Below are 16,003 nucleotides of genomic sequence, written 5' to 3' on the forward strand. Positions count from 1 at the left end.
ACCTATAAAACCTTTATTATAAATCAAATATAATTTCGGATCACAGATAATTGGCGTGAAGTGATAAACGACTAGTTCATGACTTGATGAATCGTCACTTTCAAGTTGTGCAGAAGAATAGTCACGATTTGGCGTCGCTATTCGATTCAAGAATACATTTTTGAATGCCTTACTTTTTACCCCACTCGTTTGTATTGTACGCATATAAATTGTTATTTCTTCTTTGTATATTTTCGTTTGCTCTATTAGCCTAGAAGTAACATTCGTACGGTGCATAATTTACATCAAGCCTAATGGTTGTGGCGCTACATTGTCAGCAGAGGGCTGTGTAGCAACATTCCATTGTTGTACTGTACTATGCTCCAATGTCTATGTCCGCTGCCTTTACGAACCGGGGTGGTGACGTATGGTCAAACAATTCGCATGACCCACACAATGTGGGGGAGCTCTCATCCAGCAGTGGATTGACAAAGGGCTGCGTACAGTGCATGCACATTATATTTCAGTCTGAGATATAGTCATCAATAAATGGCATCGTGATCACAAAGCCTACGTGTTAAAGTGATCACAACCGTTTATTGTAATCGATCAACCGTTTGCTACCGAATGGCGAAGCAGCACAAATCACGGTTAATACGTGTAAAGCCAACATGCAAGGATATTGTTAGACAGTTCTTTAATATACACGAATTTAAACAGAGGCAAATGAAAGTATTGTTTGTCTGAAACATAGCATGAAAAACGAGAATAGAGTTTCTCCTTTCTGGCAATAAAACTCTACTACAATACACGACATACGCGACACCACTATACTAAATTGAAAACTAATTTCTTCAGAACTGCTTTTTGTGTTTAGTTTGTTGTCCTTTCCCCCACTCCCGGCACCTCCGATTAGCATGGTTGGAAATGTACGGTGCAAAAGAAGTTTAACGTATGTACATACATACACACACGTGATAATGCGCGTGTGTGTGTGTGTGGGGAGCGGTAGTGTAGCGGTTAGCGCTACGCTGCGCTACGAACCCGGTGACCCGAGTTCGATTGCCGCTCACGGCCAACACCAGTGACGATTATCTGAACCGCTCCTGGGCCTCCCCTAGGTCTACTCACCCTAAAATGAGTACCTGGTGCGATGTGTAAACATCGCCACTAGGGAGACAAAGGCGGCCGGGCGTGGCGTTGGCCACCCAACTCCCTCGTGTGCCATAGTGCCGGCCTTCATAGGTGCTGTTACAGGCTACACGGGGGAATCTTTGTCTTTGATATTTGTGTGCGGAGTAGGGGAGCTGGGAGTGGGGGCCCCAGGGACACGGCGCCGTGCTGCTCGTGAACTGCGACCAGGAGAGCGAGGGGGGGGCGGCGGACAACTACGACCACATCCTGCAGGGCGAGTCGGGTAAGCCGCATCGATCGACTTGCCATCTCGATCGACGTCGATTCGAAAGCTCAGAATTCTTAACCGCGCCGTATGACGCGCGTTCACAACGAATGTTCATCGCTTCGTGTTCTTTTGTTGCACCTAACAAAATATCTCGGATGGATACCGGCATTTGTTTAACTCTTAGAAATCCCTGGTCAGTACATTTACTTCTTCGTTAGTATTGTTACTCTGTCAGAGGATTTAAGGGTCTTCATTTAATTATACCGTACAGGGTGGTCCAGATGTCCTTGTGACCCCCAATTAATTGACCTCCAATTTTGTTTTTCCTTAGCATATTCATTTCTGTTTAGAATGAAGTTTACTTCATAAACATTACGTTTTAGAGACTTAAATGGGGTCGGGGGGGATGGGGGTCACAATACATCTGGACAACCCCGTACACGCTTGCAAGCATTACACACCCGTACGTGGATGCTTAACAGCGAATGTCGCTTTCTTCTGCGGGGGGACTGCACTCGGCACTTCCCTGTCTTGATGACCACCAACTCTTGAAGAGTTCTCCCCTGTTATGAATGACTACCGTTATATAAGAATCACGTTGTCGAACATCTGCTGGGGGTTTGGGTGCCTCACCGCGTGGGTTTTCACGTCTCTACCCCGCAGACCTGAAGGACATGGCTCCCATGGTGGTTCGCACACGTGGTCCCGCCGTACTGCCCCACGGGTTTTGCCTGCAGCTCTACAGCCCCGACTGGAAGCACGTGGGCGTCTTCCACATGCCAGGTGAGCGGCGGAACCAGCGGTTGGGGTAGATTGGAAATCCGTTCTACCACACGCAGGTGAGCAGTAGAGCCAACGGTTGAAATAGATTGGAAATCCATTCTACCACACGTAGGTGAGCAGTAGAGCCAACGGTTGAAATAGATTGGAAATCCATTCTACCACACGCAGGTGAGCAGTAGAGCCAACGGTTGAAATAGATTGGAAATCCATTCTACCACACGCAAGGTGAGCAGTAGAGCCAACGGTTGGAATAGATTGGAAATCCATTCTACCACACGCAGGTGAGCAGGAGAGCCAACGGTTGAAATAGATTGGAAATCCATTCTACCACACGCAGGGTGGGCAGCAGAGCCAACGGTTGGAATCGATCGGAAATCCGTTCTCGTGGGCGGGTTAAAGCTACCAAATGTTTGGGAGGTTCAATCCAGAGCACATGTTGGTTGTGTGCTGGCCATCTTCCTCTCATTAGCTCTGCCTACTATTCCATCGCCACGCCCTGTCTACACAGTGAGTGGCACTTTCTGGGGTTGGCTTCGCCTAATATCCCACTCCTCTGGTAGTCCTACTCACTACTCGGATGGCCCCACCCACTACTCAGGTAGCCCCACCCACTACTCAGGTAGCCCCACCCACTACTCGGATGGCCCAACCCACTACTCAGGTAGCCCCACCCACTACTCAGGTAGCTCCACCCACTACTCAGGTAGCCCCACCCACTACTCAGGTGGCCCCACCCACTACTCAGGTAGCCACACCCACTACTCGGATGGCCCCACCCACTACTCAGGTGGCTCCACCCACTACTCAGGTAGCCCCACCCACTACTCGGATGGCCCCACCCACTACTCAGGTGGCTCCACCGACTACTCGGATGGCTCCACCCACTACTCAGGTAGCTCCACCCACTACTCAGGTAGCCCCACCCACTACTCAGGTGGCCCCACCCACTACTCAGGTAGCCCCAACCACTACTCAGGTAGCCCCACCCACTACTCATGTAGCCCCACCCACTACTCAGGGTGCCCCACCCACTACTCAGGTGGCCCCACCCACTACTCAGGTGGCCCCACCCACTACTCAGGTAGCTCCACCCACTACTCAGGGTGCCCCACCCACTTCTCAGGTGGCCCCACCCACTACTCAGGTGGCCCCACCCACTACTCAGGTAGCTCCACCCACTACTCAGGTGGCCCCACCCACTACTCAGGTAGCTCCACCCACTACTCAGGTAGCTCCACCCACTACTCAGGTGGCCCCACCCACTACTCAGGTGGCCCCACCCACTACTCAGGTAGCTACACCCACTACTCAGGTGGCCCCACCCACTACTCAGGTGGCCCCACCCACTACTCAGGTAGCCCCACCCACTACTCAGGTGGCTCCACCCACTATTCAGGTAGCCCCACCCACTACTCAGATAGCCCCACCCACTACTCAGGTAGCCCCACCCACTACTCAGGTAGCCCCACCCACTACTCAGGTGGCCCCACCCACTACTCAGGTGGCCCCACCCACTACTCAGGTAGCTCCACCCACTACTCAGGTAGCTCCACCCACTACTCAGGTAGCTCCACCCACTACCCATGTAGCTCCACCCACTACTCAGGTAGCCCCACCCACTACTCAGGTAGCTCCACCCACTACTCAGGTAGCTCCACCCACTACTCAGGTAGCTCCACCCACTACTCAGGTAGCTCCACCCACTACCCATGTAGCTCCACCCACTACTCAGGTAGCCCCACCCACTACTCAGGTAGCTCCACCCACTACTCAGGTAGCTCCACCCACTACCCATGTAGCTCCACCCACTACTCAGGTAGCCCCACCCACTACTCAGGTAGCTCCACCCACTACTCAGGTAGCTCCACCCACTACCCATGTAGCTCCACCCACTACTCAGGTAGCCCCACCCACTACTCAGGTGGCCCCACCCACTACTCAGGTAGCTCCACCCACTACTCAGGTAGCTCCACCCACTACCCATGTAGCTCCACCCACTACTCAGGTAGCCCCACCCACTACTCAGGTAGCTCCACCTACTACTCGGGTAGCCCCACCCACTACTCAGGTAGCCCCACCCACTACTCAGGTAGCCCCACCCACTACTCAGGTGGCCCCACCCACTACTCAGGTGGCCCCACCCACTACTCAGGTGGCCCCACCCACTACTCAGGTGGCCCCACCCACTACTCTGGTGGCCTCACCCACTACTCAGGTAGCCCCACCCACTACTCAGGTAGCCCCACCCACTACTCAGGTAGCCCCACCCACTACAACAGGTAGCCCCATCCACTGCTCAGGTGGCCCCACCCACTACTCAGGTGGCCCCACCCACTACTCAGGTGGCTCCACCCACTACTCAGGTAGCTCCACCCACTACTCAGGTAGCTCCACCCACTACTCAGGTAGCCCCACCCACTACTCAGGTAGCTCCACCCACTACTCAGGTGGCTCCACCCACTACTCAGGTGGCTCCACCCACTACTCAGGTAGCTCCACCTACTACTCAGGTAGCTCCACCCACTACTCAGGTAGCCCCACCCACTACTCAGGTGGCCCCACCCACTACTCAGGTGGCCCCACCCACTACTCAGGTGGCCCCACCCACTACTCAGGTAGCCCAACCCACTACTCAGGTAGCTCCACCCACTACTCAGGTAGCTCCACCCACTACTCAAGTAGCCCCACCCACTACTCAGGTGGCCCCACCCACTACTCAGGTGGGCCCACCCACTACTCAGGTAGCTCCACCCACTACTCAGGTAGCTCCACCCACTACTCAGGTAGCTCCACCCACTACTCAGGTAGCCCCACCCACTACTCAGGTAGCCCCACCCACTACTCAGGTGGCCCCACCCACTACTCAGGTAGCTCCACCCACTACTCAGGTAGCTCCACCCACTACTCAGGTGGCCCCACCCACTACTCAGGTAGCCCCACCCACTACTCAGGTAGCCCCACCCACTACCCATGTACCTCCACCCACTACTCAGGTAGCCCCACCCACTGCTCAGGTGGCCCCACCCACTACTCAGGTGGCCCCACCCACTACTCAGGTGGCTCCACCCACTACTCAGGTAGCTCCACTCACTACTCAGGTAGCCCCACCCACTACTCAGGTAGCCCCACCCACTACTCAGGTAGCTCCACCCACTACTCAGGTGGCTCCACCCACTACTCAGGTAGCTCCACCCACTACTCAGGTAGCTCCACCCACTACTCAGGTAGCCCCACCCACTACTCAGGTGGCCCCACCCACTACTCAGGTGGCCCCACCCACTACTCAGGTGGCCCCACCCACTACTCAGGTGGCTCCACCCACTACTCAGGTAGCTCCACCCACTACTCAGGTAGCCCCACCCACTACTCAGGTGGCTCCACCCACTACTCAGGTAGCTCCACCCACTACTCAGGTAGCTCCACCCACTACTCAGGTAGCTCCACCCACTACTCAAGTAGCCCCACCCACTACTCAGGTGGCCCCACCCACTACTCAGGTGGCCCCACCCACTACTCAGGTAGCCCCACCCACTACTCAGGTAGCCCCACCCACTACCCATGTACCTCCACCCACTCCTCAGGTAGCCCCACCCACTGCTCAGGTGGCCCCACCCACTACTCAGGTAGCTCCACCCACTACTCAGGTAGCTCCACCCACTACTCAGGTAGCTCCACCCACTACCCATGTAGCTCCACCCACTACTCAGGTAGCCCCACCCACTACTCAGGTAGCTCCACCCACTACTCAGGTAGCCCCACCCATCACTCAGGTAGCCCCACCCACTACTCAGGTAGCCCCACCCACTACTCAGGTAGCCCCACCCACTACTCAGGTGGCCCCACCCACTACTCAGGTAGCCCCACCCACTACTCAGGTAGCCCCACCCACTACCCATGTACCTCCACCCACTCCTCAGGTAGCCCCACCCACTACTCAGGTGGCCCCACCCACTACTCAGGTAGCTCCACCCACTACTCAGGTAGCTCCACCCACTACTCAGGTAGTTCCACCCACTACCCATGTAGCTCCACCCACTACTCAGGTAGCCCCACCCACTACTCAGGTAGCTCCACCCACTACTCAGGTAGCCCCACCCATCACTCAGGTAGCCCCACCCACTACTCAGGTAGCCCCACCCACTACTCAGGTATCCCCACCCACTACTCAGGTGGCCCCACCCACTACTCAGGTAGCCCCACCCACTACTCAGGTAGCCCCACCCACTACTTGGATAGCCATGCCCGCTATTCAGGTAGCCACACCTTTTGCACGTATTACGAATCAAGCGTTTGCAAAAGCTTCTGGTCATGTAAGTCCACCTCTGGCTGATTTAATGCATCAAGTGTGTCACGCCTCTCCAATGCAGATGGCAAGATCTCAACTAAAATCCCAAGCACCTAGCTGACACCGCTGGGAATCTGGGTTCGAATTTGGGTTTCAGCCACCTGCGATTAAACTGGGTACTTAAGTGTAGTGAGCTGATGATCTCGCATTTATATAAGGGCTGTACATGCACATGTGTATATGCAAATTAGTACACTGATGTTACAACAAATATATATATAATGGAATGAACAAAACTGTTACGCATTACGGACACACCGCAGCCACCAGAGGTTCTATGTGCAACTCCAATGGAAAATGATCATCAACATCTTAATAAAATGCACAAGGCCAATGAATCCCTGCAGGCCTAATATTCAACCTTCATGTCACAGCCCTGCAAGTTAACGTCTCGTGCACGCGATGCTTTATCTGTCGGTGAACAGTGGCGCATTTGTAAGCACACCACACTTATGAGTCCGTCAACAACCTTCGTTCGAGGACGTGGTTCGCATCAGTGGCAAGTGATATCTGGACCGGTGCTCACCGCCCTGTGGCCCTGCCTCCTCGCTGGCTTTAGACCCAAGCAGGGCCGGAGAGGTGAATCAGTCGCTGGGGCCGGGCAGGCCGAGCTACTCGTTCGAGTACCCGGGTCGTGGCGGAGAGGTGAACCTCTACGTGGAGGGGCTTAGCTTCCCGGACGCCGACTTCAACGGATTCGTTCACTTCCACCTCAGCCTCCTGCAGGTCATCCTGCCGGTGAGTGGGCAGCAGGACCAACAGCAGCAGCAGCCGGGCAGCGTCTATCCCCGTGCATCCATCTTTCTCGTCAAGGACCATAAACCATCAGCACGTCATCCTCGCAGCTGGTCATCAAACAAAGACGGGTCACCGCAGCATTGCGCGCTTTCAGATGCGCTTCTGTGGCCGTCTGGAATGCTCTTCCGATAATAGGAAGCCACTGGAGCGAGGCACTTTTAAATCTAGATTGAAAACGAATTTGTTTAGAACTGCTCTTTGTGCTTAATATGTTGTCCTTCCGCACCTCCAATTAGCGCAGTTGGCTCATATGGGCTACATATGGCCCTCAAGTTCATGTCATATGGCCCGCAGCCACATGAAGTCTAACACTTCAAAACAGGCCACAAATAATGCTCATTCATCACTGCAAGCCTATTAGCTGCACAAATCGGGCACTGAGGAGGGGAATATTTTCAACCTGGCAACAACAGAGTGTTTGGAATGTTAGTCACCTGTTGTTGTCTTTTGCGTAGTACTGGGTATGCAGCCAATATGTAGCCCGAGTTTGATCAGATTTTAATGTCAGCAAAAATGTCCTCCTTGTCAGTTCTACCAATCTTAAGTTCATTCCTAAACCCTTTCTTGCGTACCAATTTTCAAAAGTAATCATCACACTTAAAAAAAATGGTTTAAATATTACGTAAAATCCTTTGTTTGAAACTCAGTATGCGGTAAGAGCGTTCATCTATCGGCAGCGTACTATTTATATCGGTGTGGTCGGCGTACATAATAACATTTGGCCCATCAATGGTATTTCAAAAATCCGGCCCTCATAAAGAGGACGGTCCTTCAACCCCCCCTGGGCGATGTGAGCGAGGGCCCCCCCCGACGACTGTTGCCTTGTCTCTCCTCCCGCTCAGGACACGGTCAGCACGCCCATCTTCACCGACAGCGTGGTGTTCCGCGTCGCCCCGTGGATCATGACCCCCAACACACAGCCGGCGCTGCAGGTCATCATGTGCAAGTGCGTAACGCGCCGTCCAGGGGGGGCTAAGCTATACACTGGTTTAACACGTAGTAGTAGTAGGGATTTTGCGACCAATATTATCCGTAATAAGAGTTTTTTTTGGGGTAGATCGCGGAAATATAAATGTGTCGTTAAACCCGCCACCACTCCACACAGCCAATTAGTAAGGTTTGTCACGTAAATAAAACATTGCAATTCGCTACTCGTACAACCAGCCTCATCAGGCTTAAATACATTTTTCTTTTAACCAGGTAAGGCCCCATCACTGAGCTATATAGCTTATTTTTCAGAAGCGACCTGGTCACCACAAATAACAGCTCAGCGAAGTCGCTGATCATCATGTGGACATTTGTAGCAGCCAAATACTTTTATAAACACCTGATGTCGATTCTAAACGTGGAGGGAAAAACCAGAGGACCTGGGGAAATATCCACGTGACCACGGGGAGAGAGAACATACAAACTCCAAATATACAGCAGGCGTCAGGGTCGGGATCGAACCCACGACCTCCTGTATACCAGGCCAGGTAGTTAACACGCAGCTGGAGACTGCGCCCACAGTGCATGCCACGGGTCAATCGCGCGCAGGACAACTGGGCATGAGAACAGGAAGAGAAACAACCCCTCAGCATTGTTAAATATATTATAAGGTGGTAAATACATTTGTGGCCAGGTCGCTTCTGAAAAACAACTATATAGCTTACCTTGGTAAAATAAAAAAGTTAAAACTGGGAACAGTTAAAAATCAAGTTGCTGTGTACGGGCTGGGCCACGTGACATCAATATATCATATGCACAGATGTTATTGCTGACCACTCATATGTACTTCCTATCTACAGCTCTCTCTCTCATCTCTATCTCTTGTGCATCTCGCTTTCAGAAATATCAGTTTGACTGTCTTGTGATGAACACTATTCTCACATCGCAGGGTTTTGGTGGGCAAATGCTGCCCTCTGCTACACCCCTCTCAGAGGTAGCTCTGTGATATCCACTTCCTTGGTCCATTCTCGTTTGCGAAGGATTGCACTCGCTGTGTGCGTTCTGAATGGATACTTTCGTCTCACGACGTAACACTGGTACCACAATGGGGATAACATTGGGGGAAAAGACCAGGCATTAAAAAAAAAAACATGTGATAGGGAGGGCACCCAGAAGTTGACTGCAGAGAAGCGTTATGCCAATTGCAGACCTGGGAGTTCAGTGTCGACTTCGCATCAGCACCTCCGATTAGCGCAGTTGACTGTGTGCAGTGCGAAAGAAGTTCAACGTACCGTACGCACAGGAACAGGATCGGGCCGTCACGGCTCACCGTTGCTGTTCGTGCCGACCGCCGCTCCTCACCAACGCTTCTCTCGTGCAGGGTCGGCAACAACACCACGTTCGTGAAGGAGATGCGAAAGGTCGCGGAAAAGGGCAAGTGTAAGGCCATCATCCTGGACACGTATGAGAACGACATCTGGATGCAGGTAGCGTCCGTTCGCATCTTTCGTCACTCGCCTTTTTGATTAGTCACCGCTCGATCGCTCCGCAAAGTGCAATGCTCCTGCCAAGTGGATATGAAGTAATGTGTCTTCCTCGTTAATTCACGAACTTGTGCTCCAAGAGTTTGGCTGTCGGCGAATCGCATCTGGAACTCTGCACGGCTGCATCGAGAGAGACTGAAAGAAAATGATGACATAAAGTGATGAGAGAGAAAGTGATGATATAAAGTGATGAGAGATAAAGTGATGAGAGAGAAAGTGATAAGATGAATAGATGATAAAGTGATGAGATATAAAGTGATGAGAGAGAAAGTGATGAGAGAGAAAGTGATGAGATAAAGTGATGAGAGAGAAAGTGATAAGATGAATAGATGATAAAGTGATGAGATAAAGTTATGAGAGACAAAGTGATGAGATAAATAGATGACATAAAGTGATGAGAGAGAAAGTGATGAGATAAAGTGATGAGAGATAAAGTGATGAGAGAGAAAGTGATAAGATAAATAGATGATAAAGTGATGAGATAAAGTGATGAGATAAAGTGATGAGAGACAAAGTGATGAGATAAATAGATGACATAAAGCGATGAGATGAAGTGATGAGATCAAGTGATGAGAGATAAAGTGATGAGATAAAGAGATAGTGAGAGCTTCTTGAACCTTTAGAAGCATCTGCATACATTGCGTGCACGATATTCGGAGAGCCAATATCATTGTCTAGGAAACTTGCTATTCACGAGTGTCTCTGGAACGCATCCCTTGTCGGGAATAATGAGAGAATACTGTCGACAGGTAACAACTTGTACCTCCAGATATCTAATACATTCTCAAAATGCAGGTGTGTGTGTGTGATCTGATATATATAAAAAAATAAATAACAACCATATTCTCACACTTTTTATCTCCTTTATTTTAAATCAAAAGTTCCGGGCGCGTAATCTGGAGGATGCGCATAGATCGTCTTCCAGAGGAGGTGTTTTAATTTAGTTCAGAATCCTCTTTTCCGAAAGATGGTTCTTGATCGCAATTCACAACCACCCAGAGGACAGAAGGCGCTAACGGCCATTGAACACATTCCTGCGGAGGGAGCTGGTAGGAACGTTGGGTTGCTCGGTCAATGGCCAGGGTGGTGTATTCCGCAAATATGGCCGACTGTAGGGGGGGCACAAGCCGGTGTGAGTAGGTTAAACGTTTAAGGGCACCACGGGGTGACCAGCCCTTCTCCACCCAGCCCCACCCTCCCCACCCAGCCCCACCCTCCCCTCCCCACCCAGCCCCACCCCTCCCATTTTTGGATGCACGACGGACGGACGAACACAATAATCCCCTGTGGGCTGGTGTAACCAGGAGGTTCCTACCAGTATAATCATTTACCAGAAGACACCTCTCCCTATATAATAAAGCAGCGCATTCATCACCACATTCTGGAAGACGGTTCTCCATAGTATGGTACTGATTATTAATAACACACTTTTTTTCAAAAATTACCCCCCCCTCCCCCCCGAGTTTGGAGCGTCCTATTAAATGGAGAATGCGGTAATTTGTATTTGTCATTTTAAGATTGACTTCACCGTATTGTCTGTCTCGTATATGTTCTGCCATATATTTTTTCTGTCTTTTTACTACGTATATTATCCTTAATGTAACACCGTACGGAGCCAACCGCGCTAATCGGAGGTGCGGTGCATGAACTATGGGGGATCTGTGTCACGTGAGCAGGACCAGATGGAGTTCGGCTACTGCGAGTCTCCCAACCGCGTGCTCCCCGTGGTGTTCGATTCTCCCCGGAATCGCGAACTCAAGGACATCCCCCTGCGCATCATGGTGACTGCTCGCCGCGCGCCGCCCCCCCCTTAAGCCGGCGCCAACACCGCAGAAAAACCGGGCAGCCCGTCGATCAACTTACATCATCGTCGTCATCCTCGTCGTCATCATCTGGGCTGAATTTCTCACCGATTATTTTCGGGGGTCGCTTGTAGACTGGGGAAGTCGTGCAGGACCAGTAGCCACAGCCGTAGAGCAAGAGGAACACTTGATGTGGTGTACTGGGTGAAGACAATTTCTTTGGTATCTGACCAAGACAGGCCAGGGTGAATTGAAGCCATGATCGTCGTCGTCATCATCATTATAATCATTGTCATCATCATTTAATATCGTTACCGCACGTCACATGCCATTACATCTCAGCGCAATACAAATGCGCACAGGTCTATAAACACAATAACAACCAATTGCTGCACAGAGAAATGTAAAAATAAATATAATGAAATCACACTTCGCCTTGGTCAAGCTACATTGGTTTAGGACAACGTTTTTACCAAACGGGTGACAAAAACGTTAAACTATCCTGCAAAATGGCAACCGTTTCACGAATATATTTGGAAAGTGGTCTTTAAAGTAAGGGGTTTAGGAGAAATGCAATGCAAGCAAAGAAAGATTAGAGAATCGGAAGCGAAACATCAAATAATACATTGTTTAAATGTTGGTACGGCTATTTTAGTACACACAATGGACAGGAAGGACAAGATCAATGGGCTCGCATAATGTGCATGCATAAAGTATGTTGATTCATGAATCCTCCCCCTACTTTGCACAAGAGCGCAGAAGTGTGGTCACCACATCTACGTCTTTATATAAGGAACGAAACAGGTGGACTTCTCCACAAATCTGTCTGTCACCTGATGAAGTCAGATTTAATTACTGGCAAAAAGTCGTACTCGGATTGTAAAGATATTGCAACTACTGTACTGTAGAGGCGATGGCGTGGATTTCAGATTAACCGGAGCAATGTATTTGTTCGGTTCAAGCACATGACTTGTAATAAACATTTCCAAGATAAACAATGGAAAACTATTTTTAGATTATTAATTTGGCCTTCAGGTAAAATCCGTGAGTTTTTTTAATTTATGTCAAAATCCCAGGTGCGCGGTTAATCCACATATCGGATAAACTGCACGTGGACAATCGAAAGTTTATTGTATATATTTATTCAGAGGGTGAACCACTATAAAAAAAATATTATTTCAAAATATTGTTTCCAATGGGGTTATAAACATCGAGTTAGAACAAATTATTTCCTGACGCTGCCTGTCGGGGTAACCTTACCACGTGCCGTTGCAGGGGCCCGACTTTGGCTACGTGACACGATACGCCTACAAGGACGCTGTGAGCAGCCTCGACTCGTTCGGAAACCTCGAGGTGTCTCCCCCCGTCGTCGTCAGGGGCAAGAAATACCCACTCGGTCGTATCATCATCGGCAGCGCCTTCCCTACGTGAGCAACGGCACATTGCTCACCAGCCACGCTCCATTCCACTGCTGGATGAAGGCATCGCCGAGTGCCCGCCACCATCTCTCGCAGTCCTGCGATGGAACAATTCACGGAACGCCTCAACCCGTGCGTCGGTCGGTGTGAATCCCCCCCCCCCACCACCCACAGCGCAGAGATGGGGCGCAACATGGCCCGCACCGTTCGCGAGTTCCTGTTCGCGCAGCAGGTGCAGGCGCCCGTGGAGCTCTACAGCGACTGGCTCTACGTGGGCCACGTCGACGAGTTCATGAGCTTCGTGCCGGCGCCCGACCGCAAGGTGGGCGCGGCGACACGAGCCGAGGATGCTCGCACCTCGGTTGGCACCGCTCGGGGGTTGCCAAACGCTGCCCGGCGTTCACCGTGGGCAGTCTCCACCGCAGACGGAAAGCTTCGCGTGTATTACCATCCGTTTCATAGACACACTTCCCGTTGAATTTCTTATCGAATAATTGTTTTTTCATGATTTTATTATTATTTTATTTTTTATTAATTTTAATTTCATTTTTTACCTACGTGACTTTACCGAAATAACTAAGAGTATAATTATGTTTTGTTTCTTCCCAAAAATACATTCTCCGTGCAGCATAACCTTATCCTTCTTAAACCAAACGCTCTCATCAAAAGCCATCACGGAGGCTCTGCTACCATGCGTATTCGTGATCTCGAAATAAAATATATTCACGAAAGTCATTGTAAGCATTTGCCACGATCGGTGGTATGGAGAAAACATTTCTGGGCCAGTGGCTCAAGGGGCCAATGTACGTGTTGTGTACACTTGTGCGCAAACAACTTGCAGCAATGGAAAGCCAGACTCGGCAAAATCGGGAAAATCATACCATTATTTTCTGTTTTCTTCATTAATCATCCCACATTGCAAACTAGATATTAGCAGATTGGGATGGAGCGGTAACGCACTCGCTAACGAACTTAATAAACACGCGTTTCGTGTATTTTGCTGCCATAAATGTCCACGTGATGAGCCACTTCGATCAGCTATCATTTGTGGTGGCAGGGTCGCTTTTGAAAAAATGTTAGACAGCTCAGTTGGCCTCCTTACCTGGTAAAATAAAAAATAAATGGTTAAAGTTAGTTACAAAATAACGCACTGAACTGTGAAACGGGTGGGCAGGAGCTTTATTCGTGACCACGGCTAACATTAGTGGCGAGTGATGTCCGACCTGATCCTGGGCACCGCCTTCACAAGCCACACTGACCGGCACCATGGACTGCAGTAGAACCTCCTCCTCTTAACGACGGTGATTGGCACCATGAAACCGGTCATTAAGTGATTTGGTTGTTAGAGAGCAAAGGAAATACATGTTAAAGGCTTATTTCGTTCCGCTAGCATCAAAAGTTACACATTTTCACCCAAAAAAGTACTTTACTGTTATTAAAACAATGGATATGAATACATGAAGATACTAACACACATTATAAACCACGTGATATTAAAAGAAACGTGGTAAATAAATGCATTACTTAATATTTACTGTACCTACAAGAGCCTGTCATTAACAGGGGAAAGGTTGGTAAGCAAACACATTGGGCTCTATGCAGGCACTACACTACTATACACTAGTATACACTACACTACTATACACTACAGTATACACTACACTAGTATACACTAGTATACACTACACTATACACTACACTACTATACACTAGTATACACTACACTATACACACTAGTATATACTACACTATACTAGTATACACTAGTATACACTACACTAGTATACACTAGTATACACTACACTATACTAGTATACACTAGTATACACTATACACTACACTACTATACACGAGTATACACTACACTATACACTACACATTGGGCTCTATGGAAGCCGGTCGCTAAGCGGTTGGTCATTAACAGGGGTGATCGTGAAGAGGGGTTCTACTCTACACTACAATACACTCCACTATACTACTATACACTACACTATACACTACACTACTATACACGAGTATACACTACACTATACAATACACATTGGGCTCTATGGAGGCCCATCGCTAAGCGATTGGTCGCTAACAGAGGTGGTCGTGAAGAGGTGTTCTACTCTACACTACAATACACTATACTACTATACAAAGCACTAAACTACCATACACTACACTATACAGTACACATTGGGCTCTATGGAGGCCAGTGGCTAAGCGATTGGTCGCTAACAGGGGTGGTCGTGAATAGGGGTTCTACTCTACACTATACTACTATACAAAACACTAAACTACTATACACTACACTATACACTACACATTGGGCTCTATGGAGGCCAGTGGCTAAGCGATTTGTCGCTAAAAGGGGTGATCGTGAAGAGGGGTTCTACTCTACACTACAATACACTCCACTATACACTACACTACTATACAATACACTAAACTACTATACACTACACTATACACTACACATTGGGCTCTATGGAGGCCAGTGGCTAGGCGATTGGTCGCTAACAGGGGTGGTCGTGAAGAGGGGTTCTACTCTACACTACAATACACTCCACTATACACTATACTACTATACAAAACACTAAACTACTATACGCTACACTATACACTACACATTGGGCTCTATGGAGGCCAGTGGCTAAGCGATTGGTCGCTAACAGGGGTGGTCGTGAAGAGGGGTTCTGCTGTATGAGTGACACGCCGCGAGGAGGCCTCCATCCTGCAGCTTGTTGACAGGGCGCCGTTAGTTATTAAGTTAGAGAATAAAAAATGTGCATTCAGAAAAACCTGAGCCTCACAACGTGTCCAGGAAGGTCCAGCAAAATGAGTAGGCAGGATTTGATCTTGTTATAGATTTATCTCGCGCCTTAATCCCAGGATGAGATGAGATTTGCATGGAGGTGGCAAAGAGATCGTGAAGAGTGGAAGATGTTCCTGGAGAGGTCCCTGCCCAACGGCGGGGCTGTTAACGATGTTTGTCTCTGTGTGTTGTTGTTGTCGTTGTG

General features: G+C 49.7%; 1 protein-coding gene across 1 annotated transcript in view; it reads left to right on the forward strand.

Moving 5' to 3' along the window:
- LOC144946218 (protein-arginine deiminase type-2-like) overlaps window positions 1-16,003 on the forward strand; it is a 38,863-nt gene that overhangs the window by 16,549 nt on the left and 6,311 nt on the right. The window contains exons 5-12 of the mRNA XM_078875073.1: window positions 1,282-1,396; window positions 2,045-2,164; window positions 7,069-7,247; window positions 8,150-8,253; window positions 9,616-9,721; window positions 11,455-11,559; window positions 12,856-13,007; window positions 13,173-13,320. Coding sequence (XP_078731199.1) covers window positions 1,282-1,396; window positions 2,045-2,164; window positions 7,069-7,247; window positions 8,150-8,253; window positions 9,616-9,721; window positions 11,455-11,559; window positions 12,856-13,007; window positions 13,173-13,320 — 1,029 coding nt within the window. The remainder of the gene's footprint in view (window positions 1-1,281; window positions 1,397-2,044; window positions 2,165-7,068; window positions 7,248-8,149; window positions 8,254-9,615; window positions 9,722-11,454; window positions 11,560-12,855; window positions 13,008-13,172; window positions 13,321-16,003) is intronic.

The sequence above is a fragment of the Lampetra fluviatilis genome, chromosome 40, assembly GCF_964198595.1.
Source record: "Lampetra fluviatilis chromosome 40, kcLamFluv1.1, whole genome shotgun sequence".
NCBI classification, from domain to species: Eukaryota; Metazoa; Chordata; class Hyperoartia; order Petromyzontiformes; family Petromyzontidae; genus Lampetra; species Lampetra fluviatilis.